The sequence below is a fragment of the Poromitra crassiceps genome, assembly GCF_964638095.1.
Source record: "Poromitra crassiceps genome assembly, chromosome: 9".
Classification (NCBI taxonomy): domain Eukaryota; kingdom Metazoa; phylum Chordata; class Actinopteri; order Beryciformes; family Melamphaidae; genus Poromitra; species Poromitra crassiceps.
The window spans coordinates 41,156,492-41,174,033 of record NC_139630.1 but is presented as its reverse complement, the minus strand read 5'-3'; the positions used below and the strand labels follow the sequence as shown (position 1 = coordinate 41,174,033).

Here is a 17,542-nt window from a genome sequence, read left to right as displayed (position 1 = left end):
TTACAGTAGCCATCGTCAAATAATGAGTAAACATTTTTGAGAAAGCCAGAGCTTGGAGGAAAAATTTCCTTTTGTGTGTGTGTGTGTGTGTGTGTGTGTGTGTAGGAGAGGCTTGCTGGTGGACCATCCACCCTGCGTCCAAGCAGAGGTCAGAGGGAGAGAAGGTACGCATCGGTGACGACCTGATCCTCGTCAGCGTGTCCACAGAGAGATACCTGGTAAGCCGAATGGTCTGATAGCCCCACTCATTATCAAACTTCAAACTTTGTCAAACCCCTGTATTTCCCTCCGCCCTCCAATGGCAACCCCATACACACCTCCACACCAGCTCCTGCGTTACATCGCGGGCTTGCTGGGGAAGCTAAGCAGGTCTGGCTGTGGCAGTCTTTGGATGGCAGACCATCTGGTCCTGGAAGTGGTGTTGGAGGACCAGTAGAAGGTGCTCTTCTGTCTGGTCTCATGAATAATATCCCCATCCCCAATGCCCCAGGGCAGAGGCAAGGACTATGTCCTGTGAGTGAGCAGCATACTTTGTATGAGACGTTAAACCCAGGTCCTGACTCTATGTGGTCATTAAAGATCCCATCGGCACTCTTTGCAAGAGTAGGGGTGTACCCCGGTGCTCTGGAAAAATTCCAACATGGCCACCTAATCCCTCGGTATCTAATTTCACTTAAAGTGAGAGATATTTGCTTCCAGAATCTGACAGGACATTCCCACTACACATGCATACATGAGCCCAGGGTACTGAGTGGACATACAGTGGGTCACAGTTGGGAGGAGTAATGTATTAATTGATGATCGAGATACCACACACATTTTCCCACACCATGTCTCAACGAATCTTTCCATCATTTACAGCAGATAAGTGATAAATGATTTATAAGGTTCAGAAATGAATTTGTAAAGTTTAGAAACCATCCCTTGTGTAGTTATATCAAATGAGTCATTTTGTTTCTGAATGTAACCTGACACTAAAATTTGATGTCAGCCAGGAACATTAGTGTGCATTAACAAACAGGCAGTGCAGGTCCAGCGCAAAGACATTGAGACACTCCTTTGGCTAGGAGGTTTTATGATTTGTGAGATTATGCTAATGTTATTCAGCTTCAAATAAATACTAGCGCACTTGCAAAAAGACATTTATGTACAATATTGTTTTTAACTTTGTTTAATCGCTACAAGGTCAGACACACATACTACCAGGTTTATTTATAGTTGTTTCATCTGTGGCTTGCTATTCCAATGTTCCTGGTGAATTGCTTGCTGAAAACACCTCAAGTCATTTGACGGTCACTAGGCATTCCGATTTCGATGTTAGTAAACAAAGCACATCTATCAAGGTGACTCTCCTTGAAAAAAGTAGTGGGCCATCAAGGCAGAGAATCTCCTAAAGCGCCCCTGTATATTATCTGCAGCTTACATCCTCCATCAATGGCCAATCACATACTTATGTTCCTATCCTCAATCTCCCTCCCATCGCTGCGACATCATCAGAGAAACAGCAGGGAGTCCGACAGAGTAGTGATGCGGTTTTCAAAAGGTGACAGGTTGATTGCTGCGGAAACGGCCAAGTCTCATTCCATCAGCAGGCCTCCACTCCGACTCTCTCATCTCTCTGGATATAGAGTGTTTCTCTCATGAATGTTTGGGTAGTTTCTCCTACTTTTGGTACAGTGTGTTTTTTCAGACGGTCTGGGCGCTTCTCTATGGTTTCTCATTTATCTGTCTGGCTTTCTTGTCAGATCTCACTTTGTTCAAATTTTCTCCGCTGTTCTCATTTGGGGGGCTTATTTATTCTAGCCTGATATCAGACTGAATTATCAACTCTTTATACTCAATTTCCTTCTTCAGTCTGACATTGCCTCCACTCCAATCACTAGAGAACAACAACGTCTGAATCTAATCCAGTGACAACGTATCCACCTGAATCTAATCTAGTGACAACGTATCCACCTGACTCTAATCTAGTGACAACAATGTATCCACCTGAATCTAATCTAGTGACAACCACGTATCCACCTGAATCTAATCTAGTGACAACGTATCCACCTGAATCTAATCTAGTGACAACAACGTATCCACCTGAATCTAATCTAGTGACAACGTATCCACCTGAATCTAATCTAGTGACAACGTATCCACCTGAATCTAATCTAGTGACAACGTATCCACCTGAATCTAATCTAGTGACAACAACGTATCCACCTGACTCTAATCTAGTGACAACGTATCCACCTGAATCTAATCTAGTGACAACGTATCCACCTGAATCTCATCTAGTGACAACGTATCCACCTGAATCTAATCTAGTGACAACGTATCCACCTGAATCTAATCTAGTGACAACAACGTATCCACCTGAATCTAATCTAGTGACAACCACGTATCCACCTGAATCTAATCTAGTGACAACAACGTATCCACCTGAATCTAATCTAGTGACAACAACGTATCCACCTGAATCTAATCTAGTGACAACGTATCCACCTGAATCTAATCTAGTGACAACGTATCCACCTGAATCTAATCTAGTGACAACGTATCCACCTGAATCTAATCTAGTGACAACAACGTATCCACCTGAATCTAATCTAGTGACAACCACGTATCCACCTGAATCTAATCTAGTGACAACAACGTATCCACCTGAATCTAATCTAGTGACAACAACGTATCCACCTGAATCTAATCTAGTGACAACAACGTATCCACCTGAATCTAATCTAGTGACAACAACGTATCCACCTGAATCTAATCTAGTGACAACGTATCCACCTGAATCTAATCTAGTGACAACGTATCCACCTGAATCTCATCTAGTGACAACGTATCCACCTGAATCTAATCTAGTGACAATGTATCCACCTGACTCTAATAACAACGTATCCACCTGAATCTAATCTAGTGACAACGTATCCACCTGACTCTAATCTAGTGACAACAACGTATCCACCTGAATCTAATCTAGTGACAACGTATCCACCTGAATCTAATCTAGTGACAATGTATCCACCTGAATCTAATCTAGTGACAACGTATCCACCTGAATCTCATCCAGTGACAATGTATCCACCTGACTCTAATCTAGTGACAACAACGTATCCACCTGAATCTAACCTAGTGACAACAACGTATCCACCTGAATCTAATCTAGTGACAACAACGTATCCACTTGAATCTAATCTAGTGACAACGTATCCACTTGAATCTAATCTAGTGACAACAACGTATCCACTTTAATCTAATCTAGTGACAACGTATCCACCTGAATCTAATCTAGTGACAATGTATCCACCTGAATCTAATCTAGTGACAACGTATCCACCTGAATCTCATCCAGTGACAATGTATCCACCTGACTCTAATCTAGTGACAACAACGTATCCACCTGAATCTAACCTAGTGACAACAACGTATCCACCTGAATCTAATCTAGTGACAACAACGTATCCACTTGAATCTAATCTAGTGACAACGTATCCACTTGAATCTAATCTAGTGACAACAACGTATCCACTTTAATCTAATCTAGTGACAACGTATCCACCTGAATCTAATCTAGTGACAACGTATCCACTTGAATCTAATCTAGTGACAACAACGTATCCACTTTAATCTAATCTAGTGACAACGTATCCACCTGAATCTAATCTAGTGACAACGTATCCACCTGAATCTAATGTAGTGACGTGTCCACCTGAATCTAATCTAGTGACAACGTATCCACCTGAAGCTAATCTAGTGACAACGTATCCACCTGAATCTAATCTAGTGACAACAACGTATCCACCTGAATCTAATCTAGTGACAACAACGTATCCACCTGAATCTAATCTAGCGACAATACATCCACTTGAATCTAATCTAGTGCTAATCTAATCTCCAGACCAGAATCAGTCAACTCGGGGGAGTCGGCGGAGTCGAAGGTAATATCTTTTCCTCTGCCAAGCGTTCACGTGTCAGAACAGAATGGTCTGTATCGGCCTGTTGGGACCTCCAGGGGGAATGGTAGAGAAGGCCATATGCAAAGAGGGATGGGTGTTTTGCAGAGATTATGCAGGCCGCTGATCCCGTCTGAATGCAGGTATCCACTTCGCTCTCAAACGACACTTGGAAAACTTTCATAGCTCTTGGGTGCAGGTCTCGCTCCAGCCAACTTTAGACCGACAAGGCAATTCAGAAGAAAAAGGAGAACTTGAAACTGCTATCTGTAATGGGAATCTGATTAGCCTACCGGTAAAGCTTACTCCTTTTTTTCTTCTTCTTTTTATGGAGGGCATCTATCTGGCTGATGAGCTTACAGTTAATTTGCTCTCCCTTATGCAGAAGTACAGCGCCGACCTTAATTAACTTACTGGGTAGAGAGAAAGAGAGAGAGAGGAGACAGATTACAATAGAGAGGCAGAGAGAGGAAGAGATGGCTAAAGGGAGAGACGTGCTGAGCATAGGACAGAGAATAGAGAGCAACACTGGCTGCTGGCGTCTGCCCCGCCCCTTTAGGGAGGCAAATCTGCAATTAAATCAAAGCTGGTGCACTGCCAGACTTTTACTTTAAACTATTCGGCCCCTCTATTCAAGAAGAGGATGTTGCAAAAAATCAGACTTTAGGGAGGTAGGAGGCATTTTGTTGCTTTGTTGTCTTGTCCAGATTCTCTGTCAGCAGTTTTTCCCGCGCTCTGTGGGCTCGCCCACTGGTCCAAGTTCACCTCGAGGTGCGACAAACATCAGCAAGGAAGGCATGAGTCATGGTAGAATTTACATTTTTGTAAGAAATAATAGACTAAAAGTGTTTTCTTCAAAGAGGTTGGACAATTGGAGAGTTTTCTCTACTTGCCTGGTGGCGGTGTTTGACGTTTCACTCTTGAAACAGTTAGCCAATATTAACTGTTTCTTTATTCCCTCCTCCATGTGGTATAGAGCGCAACAGTGACCGCACGCTTTTGAACACCTCCGGTTCCAGGAAATTAATTTCCCATTCATGTCTCCATTAACGTTTCAGAAAATCCTAATCTAAAGAGTTTAAATCCTGGAACCAAGCCAACCAGCTATATGAGAGAAAAAGGAAAACTGAGAAAAGACACACACACACACACACACACACACACACACACACACACACACACACACACACACACAAACAAATCGCCTTTATAATTTTCTTTAATTTTTTGGGGGGGGGGGGGCTTGAAATAAAATATTTTACAGCCACAATACATCTCGTAGCTGGTTGGCTTGGTTCCAGTCTTAAAACTCTTCATGGAAGGATTTTCTGAAATGTCAGTGGAGAAATTAATGGGAAATTCACTTGCTGGAACCGGAACCATTCAAAAGTGAGCAGTCACGGTTGCACTCTATGGTTGTGTGTGTCTCACTTTCTCGCTATCTCTCACACACACGCATGCACACACACACACACACACACACACACACACACACACACACACACACACACACACACACACACACACACACACACACACACACACATATACACACACACACACACACACACACCAACTGTGATGAGCATCCCCCTCCCCGTGTGTAAAGCCGTGAGTAACTTGCCGCTGCTCTCTTGCAGCACCTCTCTATCTCCAATGGGGGCATCAACATCATGGTGGACGCCTCCTTCATGCAGACGCTGTGGAATGTCCAGCCTACCTGCTCCGCCAGCAACATGGCTGTAGGCAAGTCCACAGCCACAAGCATCCACAGCAGCAACAGACGTCATGTCCCTTTACCCTCATAAAGTTAATGTATGGTTACTGCGCTGCGGGTGGTCTGTGAGGCCAGGGCTCGCAAGGGGTCTGCTAGGGTCTGCTAGGGTCCGCAGAGCTCCACGCTCCTCTCAAAAAGATAACAATGTCCAAGAGCAGCGTGTGGATGTGATGTGGATCTACATTTATTAGTTTATTATTATGCATTGCCTGGCCTCTCAGGCACTCGTAGTGTTGCATTTACCCCCATGCACATCGTTTGACCTTTTTTCCAAGTTATAACTGTATGAAACACCCAAAAAACCGAGGAAAATCCTGATTTCTGCTGCTTCTCTACCCTGGGTAAACGCAGCCTCCATGCCTCCACCTCTATGCACTATTATGCATAGGGCCTGTCTGATTCTCAAGTGAACGAGCAATATAGGTGGCATTTCTAGGTCAGTTCGTTTTAACTGTGCTTTATTAAATGACAAGCTGTCATTGCTTAACTAACGTTACCAATTTGTTTGTCAAATGCAACGTTCCAAGTTAGCTTGGTTTCACGCTTTTAATTTGAAGGCCGAAATGGGAAATGGTTTGAGTAGAATGAATTGACACTGGTCTGTCAATTCTATCATTTCACACGTACCATTTCCCTTTTTCGCCTTCAAATTAAAAGTGTAAAAACAATGAAACGTTCGCCTGTGAAGCCTCGACCTGTTTGGATTATAGTTAGAGAAAACAGCCATCAGCCATGCAGTTTTATACTAATTTATTGCCAAATGCTTTGGGAAACAACTTCATCAAGCTTGGTCAGAAAAGGTCTGTCTATTCAATGGAAACAGCACCTGTCGCGTGCGATGCTACCTTCAAGAATAAGGACGTCTGAAACAAGTTATTTTTGAATCACCTATATTAAAATGACATCTAATTAAACAATCATCTAGTTAGGTAACTAGATGATATTAAGCTTCCTTGCATTACAGACACAACCATAGTTTGTGACGTCACGTTGAAGGCTGGGTTCACCCAGACTACTACTTCTCTATGGAGTTCTAGGCTGTAATTGGCTCGTCTGCGTTCGAGGGCGGGACTTAGCGATATGTGAATTAGAGAGAAAACAGGAGAGGGGAAAAAATTGACAAGAAAATCAGGCACATCAGTAGCTAACAGAGAATTTACACATGATGAAATGGGAAAATAAATGAAATGTCAGGGGTCTTGATTATTCTTATTTGTTTTATCAGGGTATCTGGTTGGTGGGAGTGTGATGCGTCTTTGCCACGGTCACGATGAGAGTTTGACCATCCCTGGAGCAGAGAAGGACGAGGAGGAGCAGAGGTTAGTCGCTCATAGAGTTAACTTTGTCAGCTATTTTTTAAAATTTAGTCTTAGTCTTAGTCCTGTGTTAAATGTCCGCATTAGCTTTTATGATATTTAGTCAACCTCATCCTGTTTTTATTATGCCTCCGCCGGCGAAGCCAGGCCGAAGGCATTATGGATCCGGGTTGTCCGTCACGTACGTACGGCCGTCCGTACGGATGTTTGTTAACGCCATATCTGAGGAACGCCTTGACGGAATTTCATCAGATTCGCCTTAAACATTCACTTAGGCTCAAGGATGATCTGATTAGATTTTGGTGGTCAAAGGTCAAAGGTCAAGGTCACTGTGACCTCTCGAACGCCATTTTCAAGCTTGTTAACGCGATATCTGAGGAACGCCTGGACGGAATTTCATCAGATTCGCCTTAAACATTCACTTAGGCTCAAGGATGATCTGATTAGATTTTGGTGGTCAAAGGTCAAGGTCACTGTGACCTCTCGAACGCCATTTTCAAGCTTGTTAACGCGATATCTGAGGAACGCCTGGACGGAATTTCATCAGATTCGCCTTAAACATTCACTTAGGCTCAAGGATGATCTGATTAGATTTTGGTGGTCAAAGGTCAAAGGTCAAGGTCACTGTGACCTCTCGAATGCCATTTTCAAGCTTGTTAACGCGATATCTGAGGAACGCCTGGACGGAATTTCATCAGATTCGCCTTAAACATTCACTTAGGCTCAAGGATGATCTGATTAGATTTTGGTGGTCAAAGGTCAAAGGTCAAGGTCACTGTGACCTCTCGAACGCCATTTTCAAGCTTGTTAACGCCATCTCTGAGGAACGCCTGGACGGAATTTAATCAGATTCGCCTTAAACATTCACTTAGGCTCAAGGATGAACTGATTCCATTTTGGTTATCAAAGGTCAAAGGACAAGGTCACAGTGACCTAACAAATGCCATTTTCAAGCTCGGTAACGCCATATCTCAGTAACACATTGACTAAATTTCTTCACATTTGGCTCAAATATCCAATTCTGCACAAAAACGCCTTGATGCAATTTCTTCCAATTTGGCTCCAACATCCACTTGGACTCAAGAATGAACTAATGGCGGAGGCATAAGTCCGCCTTGCGGTCGTTCTAGTTTGGTCAAGTTTTAATCGACTAATAGTATTTTTGTTTCATCTTAGACAAAGAAAACCGTAGCTATTGTTTCTTTAGAATTTCCATTGGAAAGATCTATTCATCTGTTATTATGGAATGGTATTACAGTTTGAACGTGCAATACAGACAGATTTAACTGTTTAACATCATCTTCTCCTCCTCTTCTGGTTGGATCTCTTCCCAATTCTTCCCACCCTGTCCCACATTTTCGCCTAGTTTTTATTCGTTGATGAAAATGTCAATAGATTTGACAGGTAGGTTTGTCATCACAACGTTGTTTTTATTTAGTTAACGTCTAGTTTTCATCAGTGAAAATAGATAGTCAACAATCACTTTTCATCATACTGTAGTTCGTTGATGAAATTAACACTAGTCGCTCAGTAACTCAGCCCAGTACAATCCATTTCCAACTGGTCTTGTGACTGGGAAATCACTGGTTCAAATCCCTGCAGTGAGTGGGAAAATATTGTTGGGGGTGATAGATGAGAAAAAAGCTTTCAGATTAGATTTTTGAGGTTATCAGCAGTACTGTAAACAGTTATTTTACCCCCCACTGTGGCTTAAAAGATGTGATAGAGCCCCTCTCTTTCCTCTTTGTGCTCTCAGGATAGTCAACTACGAGACGGGAAAGGGAGCGTCAAAGGCCCGCTCACTTTGGAGACTGGAGCCTCTCAGGATCAGGTGAGATCAGACCAGAATGCATGCACGCACACACACACACACACACACACACACACACACGCACACACGCACACGCACACAGAGTAAACAAAATTACATATCGAGGGGTGAGAAGCAAAGGGCCGTAAATTACATTTAATCAACTTTACAGGCCTAAAAACAAAAGCCAAAACAAAAATGTAATCTTTAATATGAAAACTTATAAACATGTGGATGACAATATGCTTAATCAACAATATTTTGACCAGCCCTTCAGCGCGGACCCTACATACACGTCCACCCTGATTTGTGCACCGATTTGGTTTCCACTTTGGGGTCCACTCGTGTTGAGTGATGTCAGCTGCACGCCATAGATAGAAACAGACATCACAGCTACTGTGGGTTCTTTATGAGCTAGCTTCTCCTCTTCTGAGAGCACAGCCAATTAGAAGGCTGAGTCTTCCAGTCAGGTGAGACTGTGTTTACATTCTCTTTCAAGCTCGCTCTCTTTCTCTCTCTCTCTCTCTCTCTCTCTCTCTCTCTCTCTATCCTCTGTTTGCCCTTAAAGTTTCTTTAAGTGGCCACCCACGCAATTCCCCTCCAGTCACGTATACATGCACTGTAGCTCTGACAGGGGCTGACTGTCAGACTTTGAAATGTCACAGGTGCTTCTATTAACTTTCATGTTCCCGCTTTCAACTCGGAGAGCAAATTTGAACATCGACTTCCACACTGCATCATCCATTCGCAGGAACCTAAAGCCCCATTGCTGGTGACTGGAGGTAGAAACAATCTCGTTGGTTGAGTTAAACATATTTGTCACCCCTGTTCTCTGCCCATTTTAGCTGGAGCTGTAGCCACATCCGTTGGGGCCAGGCCTTCCGACTACGCCACCTCTCTACCGGCCACTACCTGGCCCTGACCGAGGAGCGCGGGCTCGTGCTGCAGGACAGAGAGAAGTCCGACACCAAGGCCACCGCCTTCTGCTTCAGGTCCTCCAAGGTCAGCGCTCCTTACAGACGTAGCATGGATAGAGGCCACTTCCGTCTCTGTCCTGGGATCAATCTCAGATGCTGCCAAAGAAGTTTGATAGTGATGTGATGACTGTTAGTTTACCACCCAAATGACTATTCAAATTGACACACCATGCTGCTATGAATGTTAATACGACCAGGATTGTCCTCTCCATTGTGCCACAGTACGTATTTTGAGCTCTATACTTTCACAACTAGCTGAGGTGCCCTCTGACCCCCCATCTGCACCCTCCCTCAGGGTGCAGATGCAAATAAGAAATGTTCTTAGTCTCCTCATTAAGTAATATCCAAATATCTTCTCTGGACTCATGAAAGACTGGAAGCTGGCAGCTCTTAAGGAGCTCCTGGCCAACACCAACATATTGGCATTTTCACAGCCATGATTAGACCGTGCTGTAAATGTTGCAGCAAACATTCATGTTGGCCATTTTTTCTTCAATATTTTATCTTCAGTTTTTTATAGAACAGTAAATAAACAAGACAAACGGGCAAATGATTGGATCCCCCGTTGTAGGGAGAGAGTCTGGCAAGCGAGACTAGGTTAAACCAAACGGAGCATTTTTTCCCCGCAAGTCCACAGTGGAGATCTACGCTGCCACACTCTCTCCCTGAAGGGAGGGAAGTCTGGCAAGTGAGACTAGGTAGTGGATTAATTTACAACGTGATTAGACTTGAGCCAGACTACGTGTGCGTTATATGGTTTTAATGCACACCTGCCGACCAATCAGAAAAGAGTATTCACCCAGATCATGGTATAATGAAATTTAATGTGTTCCGCTACTTGCTGTCCACTGTAATCAGCCGCATCGCTCCATCTTTACTGAGCCCTAAATGAGGCTGGCAGCAATCTCCCCCCGCAGGCCAATGAATGCACTCACCTCAACCTGCCTCTCTGACTACCATCTAATCACAATATAATATATCTTCATTTGTCATTTGTCTCTGTTTGTGTTTGTGTTTGTGTGTGTGTTTGTGTGTTTGTGTGTGTGTGTGTGTGTGTGTGTGTGTGTGTGTGTATGCGCGTGTGAACGTGGCAGGAAAAGGTTGACTCAGGCGCGAAGCGGGACATCGAAGGCATGGGCGTGCCAGAGATCAAGTACGGAGACTCTGTGTGCTTCGTCTCTCACCTGGCCACGGGGCTGTGGCTGTCCTACCAGGCGCCCGATGCAAAATCTGCCCGCCTAGGACCCCTGAAAAGAAGGGTGAGAGGAAAATGCTGTTGCATCAGCACATCTTTTTCACTGAACCATTCAAATACACACTGACATCACTCAGGCATTGTAGTGTACAGTATGAATAAAAAACAGCAGACAGAGAGACAGGTACCGTAAATTCCGGACTATAAGCCGCACCTTTTTTCCCGTTTTTTGGGCTTTTTTGGCCCCTGCGGCTTATATAACGGTGCGGCTTATCTATGGATTTTTTTCAAAAAAAAAAAAAAAATCTCTTTTTTTAGCACTCTTTCTAACTATAAATCCACTTCTGTTTTAATTTCCTCTCTTGCCCTCTTTTCACCACACTGTATGACACTGTATGACACTGTGTGCACTGTAAAAAACAACACAGGTGGTGTTGTGTTATGTTGTTTTGTTGAAATGTTAATAAATGGTCGCTTCCTCAAACAGCCATCTCTTTCCCGACAATCCCCTCTGTGCATGAACCCTTACATATGGTAATTAAACATTAAAACACAAAAAAAAAAAAAAAAAAATACCATTAAAACACCCGCGGCTTATAGTCCGGTGCGGCTTATATATGTAAAAAATAGTCAACTTTGCAGGTGCGGCTTATACACCGGTGCGGCTTATAGTCCGGAATTTACGGTACTTATTAACTCACTCACTGCTCACCATAGAGTTCCCATAGTAACTAATTCTTTGCTAAATCACTGTTAGCTGCACTGTGAGGGGAATTATCGGTCCTGTAGGAGCATGTCAGAGACCAATCAGATTACATGGTTGAAATTACATTTGTATAATGCTGCATTCATGTGCTCCTCGGAAGGTCCTATTTTCCAAGCAGGGAAGTCATACTTCCGACGTTTGTGTGTTCATTTGCTTGTAGTGTTGGAATGATCGGAATGAGTAAACCAAATCAAGATTAATGCTAATGAGTAACTTTCCTAACTAATCTAGGCCACTCTACATGGACAGCAACTAACTGTAATACCATACAAATTACATCAGCAGCAAAATAAAACGTTTCTTGCCATCAACAAAGCATCTACTTTCATCTGCCATGTTTCTGTCTCTATAGTTTCTGCCTATATGACGGCAAGCCGGCAAGTTGTGTACCAACATTTTGCTGAGTTGTTGTTGAGCGCCCGTTCACATGAATTTTTGGATCTAATTTTTCCGATTACTCCAATGAATGTAGCATAATAACGAACTAACCCGGGCCTGTTGCTTTAGTGATATAAGAATAAGTATTCGCTCTGAACCTTCTGTGTATGGCACCATCCTAGACAGCCTGTCACCTCAAAGCTCAGTACACAGGAGCACATAACGACCAACCAAAGCTCAGTGCACAGGAGCACATGACAGCCAATCAAAGCTCAGTGCACAGGAGCACATGAGAGCCAATCAAAGCCCAGTGCACAGGAGCACATGACAGTCAATCAAAGCCCAGTGCACAGGAGCACATCAAAGCCAATCATCAAAGCCCAGTGCACAGGATTACATCACAGGCACAGCCAATCAAAGCCCAGTTCACAGGAGCACATCACAACCAATCAAAGCCCAGTGCACAGGAGCACATGACAGCCAATCAAAGCCCAGTGCACAGGAGCACATGAGAGCCAATCAAAGCCCAGTGCACAGGAGCACATCACAGCCAATCAAAGCTCAGTGCACAGGAGCACATCAAAGCCAATCATCAAAGCCCAGTGCACAGGATTACATCACAGGCACAGCCAATCAAAGCCCAGTGCACAGGAGCACATCAAAGCCAATCATCAAAGCCCAGTGCACAGGATTACATCACAGGCACAGCCAATCAAAGCCCAGTTCACAGGAGCACATCACAACCAATCAAAGCCCAGTGCACAGGAGCACATCACAGCCAATCAAAGCCCAGTGCACAGGAGCACATTACAGCCAATGCCCAGTGCACAGGAGCATATCACAGCCAATCAAAGCCCAGTGCACAGGAGCACATCACAACCAATCAAAGCCCAGTGCACAGGAGCACATGACAGCCAATCAAAGCCCAGTGCACAGGAGCACATGCCAGACAATCAAAGCCCAGTGCACAGAAGCACATCACTAATCAAAGCCCCGTGCACAGAGCACATCACAGCCCATCAAAGTCCAATGCACAGGAGCATATCACAGCCAATCAAATACTGCCTTCAAATGGAGGTCGTTAACTCGTGTTAACGACACCAGAAGCTGTGTGCACCACATGCTTGGCATTCAAGTGGTCACGGCGTGAGCATGCACAGTTGACTAGAAGCCCCCGAGGCTAACAATTTAGCTAACACTAGCTAGCGAACAGCTAACTACGTTAATGCAGGAAATACAAAGGTATAATGACAGAGGGAAAAAATATGAGACTGTTAGGAATAGCAACATGTTCCTCAGACATTATAAAATGACAACATTTACTTTCCATCCACATCCATGGCGTCTGCCATTTTTTGAAAACTTCACAAGACACGTCACAAGTCATGAACTCGACGCTATCAGGAAATTTCCACTTAACTTGTCATGAATACCACATGCATTGTGCGTTCAATTGGACTTATGTCATATTCACAGTAAATACGACCATGACATCCAATCAAAGTTCACTCAACAGGGGCAGATGACATCCAATCAAAGTCCAGTCTACAAGAGCACATGACATCCAATCAAAGCGCAGGGCACAGGAGCACATGACATCCAATCAAAGTCCAGTGCACAGGAGCACATGACATCCAATCAAAGTCCAGTGCACAGGAGCACATGACATCCAATCAAAGCGCAGGGCACAGGAGCACATGACATCCAATCAAAGTCCAGTGCACAGGAGCACATGACATCCAATCAAAGTCCAGTGCACAGGAGCACATGACATCCAATCAAAGTCCAGTGCACAGGAGCACATGACATCCAATCAAAGCGCAGTGCACGTAATCCAATCAAAGCAGAGGGCGAGCTATCTATTTGAACCCTCCCTCCCTTCTTGCCTGCACACATCAGACAGTAGCTGCATGTAAATGTGCTAATGGCCCAAGGGGGAGGGTGACACATGGGGGAGGGTGACACACGGGGGAGGGTGACACACGGGGAGGGTGACAGTTTTGGGTGAGATAGGAGGGGATTAGGGCCGGGCGCACCTCCAGGGACATTAAAAACGCCACCTCACGCTGGCACCTGGCCAGTCCCACGTCCAATGTGCCCCGCATGGTGGAGAAGTAATGGTCAGTCTGCCGTTTCCAGCCCCGAGGCTCCCTGTGGTGCATCTGATGATGATGTTGCATTATGGGAGAATCAGGTTTCAGCAGGCTGCGGTGGTGTAGATCCTCTCACTGCGGGAGACTCAAGGACCCAAAGACAGATTATAAGTCTCTATATAAGTCTCTATAAGTCTCTATAAGCGCTTTATAAGTCTCATGAATTATTATTATTTCTTTTTTTATTCATCTTGGGTTTTAGGGAAAAAGTGCTCAACATTTTTCACCATTTTGTGAATTTTTTATAGACCAAATGACTAATCGATTAATTAAATAATTGACAGATTAATCAACAATAAAAATTATAATAATAATATAAAATAATCGTTAGTTGCAGCCCTACTTATATGCTTTTATAAATCGGTCATGAAATGTGATAAAAACATGTAACCGTTCAATTCTTCATCCATTCGTTGATCAGATTTTGCCTTGTGCTGATATAGCTTGATAAATGTGGTGTGTGGCCAGGTAATGCTAATGCTAATATTATGATATGCTGTATGTGTGTATATGTGTGTGTGTGTCCTGGCCTAGGCCTGCCTGCATTCTGACTATATGTGTGTATATGTATGTGTGTCCTGGCCTAGGCCTGCCTGCATTCTGACTGTATGTGTGTGTGTGTCCTGGGCTGGCCTAGGCCTGCCTGCATTCTGACTGTATGTGTGTGTGTGTGTGTGTGTCCTGGCCTAGGCCTGCCTACACTACATTCTGACTGTATGTGTGTGTGTGTGTGTGTGTCCTGGCCTAGGCCTGCCTACAGTACATGCTGACTGTATGTGTGTGTGTGTGTGTGTGTGTGTGTGTGTGTCCTGGCCTAGGCCTGCCTGCATTCTGAGGGCCACATGGATGATGGGCTGACCCTGCAGCTCTGTCAGCACGAGGAGGCCCGCGCCGCACGCATCATCCGCAACACCACCAGCCTCTTCAGCAACTTCATCAAGTAATGGAACGGGATAATTTACACACACACACACACGCGCGCGCGCGCACACACACACACACACACACACAGAGTTTTGCAGGCATTCGTTTAGTTTGACAGTTATTGAGAGTTCATTTGAGTTAAGTGGACCAGTGATGTCATTCATGCACAAATGAATGCTGGTTGAAAATCCAACACTGGCCTACCTATCCCCCATCCTTCACCCCCTGATGGGAGCACTTAATCACCTCAGCACCCTCATTTTCTGTCTTATCATCCATAGGTCAGTAAATATCTGCTGACATCAGCTCCAGCTCTCTTTCACTTTCTCACTTCTGCCAGCAGCGATTAATGAATTAAACAAATATTTTTAAAAACCCTTGCAAGCCTACAGCCATGTTGAAAACCTGTGTAAATAGTGTCAGAATGACAGTAGACCAATGAGATTATTTCTGCCTCCGGACCCAGTCTAGGATTGGATCGCAACATGGTAAATGGTAAATGGCCTGCATTTATATAGCGCTTTTATCCAAAGCGCTTTACAATCAGTAGGTACATTCACCCATTCACACACCGATGGCGGCAGGCTGCCACGCAGGGTGCTGGCACACCATCGGGAGCAATTTGGGGTTCAGTATCTTGCCCAAGGACACTTCGACATGCAGATTGGAGGAGGCGGGAATCGAACCACCGACCTCTTTTATCCAAAGCGATTAGTGGACGACCCGCTCTACCTCCTGAGCTACAGCCGCCCCGTCAGGAAACCAGGTTATAGAATTACAAAAAGTAATGTGATTTATTTTCACACAGTAGATAAATGTACAACAGTGATGCTGGTACTCACGCTAACAACGTAACAACAACAACAAGCTAGTCTCATATGGTCAGACTCAATGTCTTACATCAGCACGCTTCTACCAATGGAGGGTCTGAATCACAAGTCAGCATTTCCGGGTTTTTGGTGTAGGAATTCCTATGGTTAAATCTGATTGGCTGGGCTGTTACGGAAGTCTGACTCTCTGCGTGTATTGGTGCATCGTTCAAAATGTGGCGCCCCACGAGTTGCATCACGCCATCTGTGGTTGGTCAATTCATATGTCTGTCACGCATTTAGTTTTGGTCTCGGCGGGGTCGTTAACTAATTTTCAAGAGTTGTGCACCAGATGTAGATATCTATCTATGGCTGGATACTGTCAGACTAACAACAAGCTAACAGCCTGAGCCTAAGCACAGTAGAGTTAAGCATTAGCAAGCATGCTAACGCCTCCAGACGAAGCTAAGCTTGAAGAAGGCATTGTTACAAGACAGCTAATACATTTGGTAGAGTCCAGTACCACAATAAACAACATGTAAATAGAGTTTTCTACTAGTACACGAGTGTTGGAAAGAGTGAACGGTGAGAGGAGCAGCAGCACGGGCTAGCTACCACCTGCCTCTGATGACATCTTGAGACTGCGGATGTTAAGAAGGGGCTTGGCACCAGAGCAGCCAATCAGCGATAGCACCAATCCTCCAATCCTCCAGGAGTCAACCAATCAGCATAGGAAAAAAAATCAGATATCAATACATCGTCCGATATTTTTACATTACATATTATATTACACATATTTTTTGCAATGATCCCTCAAATATCAAACACTTGATAAATGATATGACTTGACCTGACTTGAGATATGTAATGTAGGCAGGATATTTTACAGTTTAACAATAAGCTTTATTGTCCAAAATGACATCAGTGCACTGAAACAGTAAACTTCACTGGGTTTTTATTACTTATAAATAAATAGGAATACAAAAACACAATAGCATACATATATATAGAACTTGAGTTAAGAAAAATTATTAAATATACACGTCAGCTAGAGCGTTAAAAAATAAATACAAATATTGCCCAATATATCGATATCAGTGGTGATAGGCCAATATCGGCCGATATATCGGTCGGGCTCTAGGACGGAGGTACCTTTGCGGACTTCCCGTGCCCAGAGATCTTTTATACCTTCCAGTATAGCTCTGCTAAATAAACTATGAAGACATAATAATAATAATCTTTCACTAGGGTTGGTGTAAGCACTTTGTGATCAAACATTTGTTATATCTGTCATACATGTAACTGTTTGTATTGTATTGTATTGTATTGTATTGTATCTTATCTTGTCTGACTGCCACAGATGCAAAAATAATTTCCGAAAGGACTATAAACGAAACTACCGGTAACTCTAGTTTGTAGAGCTAAAAACCTCGATCTTCCCTGCACCTAGCCATCTGTCAAATGCTCAATGACGTTAATATTACTTACTCTAA

The 17,542-nt window shown here is 43.8% G+C and overlaps 1 protein-coding gene across 1 annotated transcript in view; it reads left to right on the top strand.

The window, feature by feature from the left end:
- Positions 1-17,542, top strand: part of ryr3 (ryanodine receptor 3) — a gene marked incomplete at its 5' end in the record, with an annotated part of 215,243 nt that overhangs the window by 49,402 nt on the left and 148,299 nt on the right. The window contains 7 exons of the mRNA XM_083643307.1: positions 106-218; positions 5,585-5,690; positions 6,947-7,040; positions 8,794-8,868; positions 9,693-9,849; positions 10,919-11,083; positions 15,135-15,256. Coding sequence (XP_083499433.1) covers positions 106-218; positions 5,585-5,690; positions 6,947-7,040; positions 8,794-8,868; positions 9,693-9,849; positions 10,919-11,083; positions 15,135-15,256 — 832 coding nt within the window. The remainder of the gene's footprint in view (positions 1-105; positions 219-5,584; positions 5,691-6,946; positions 7,041-8,793; positions 8,869-9,692; positions 9,850-10,918; positions 11,084-15,134; positions 15,257-17,542) is intronic.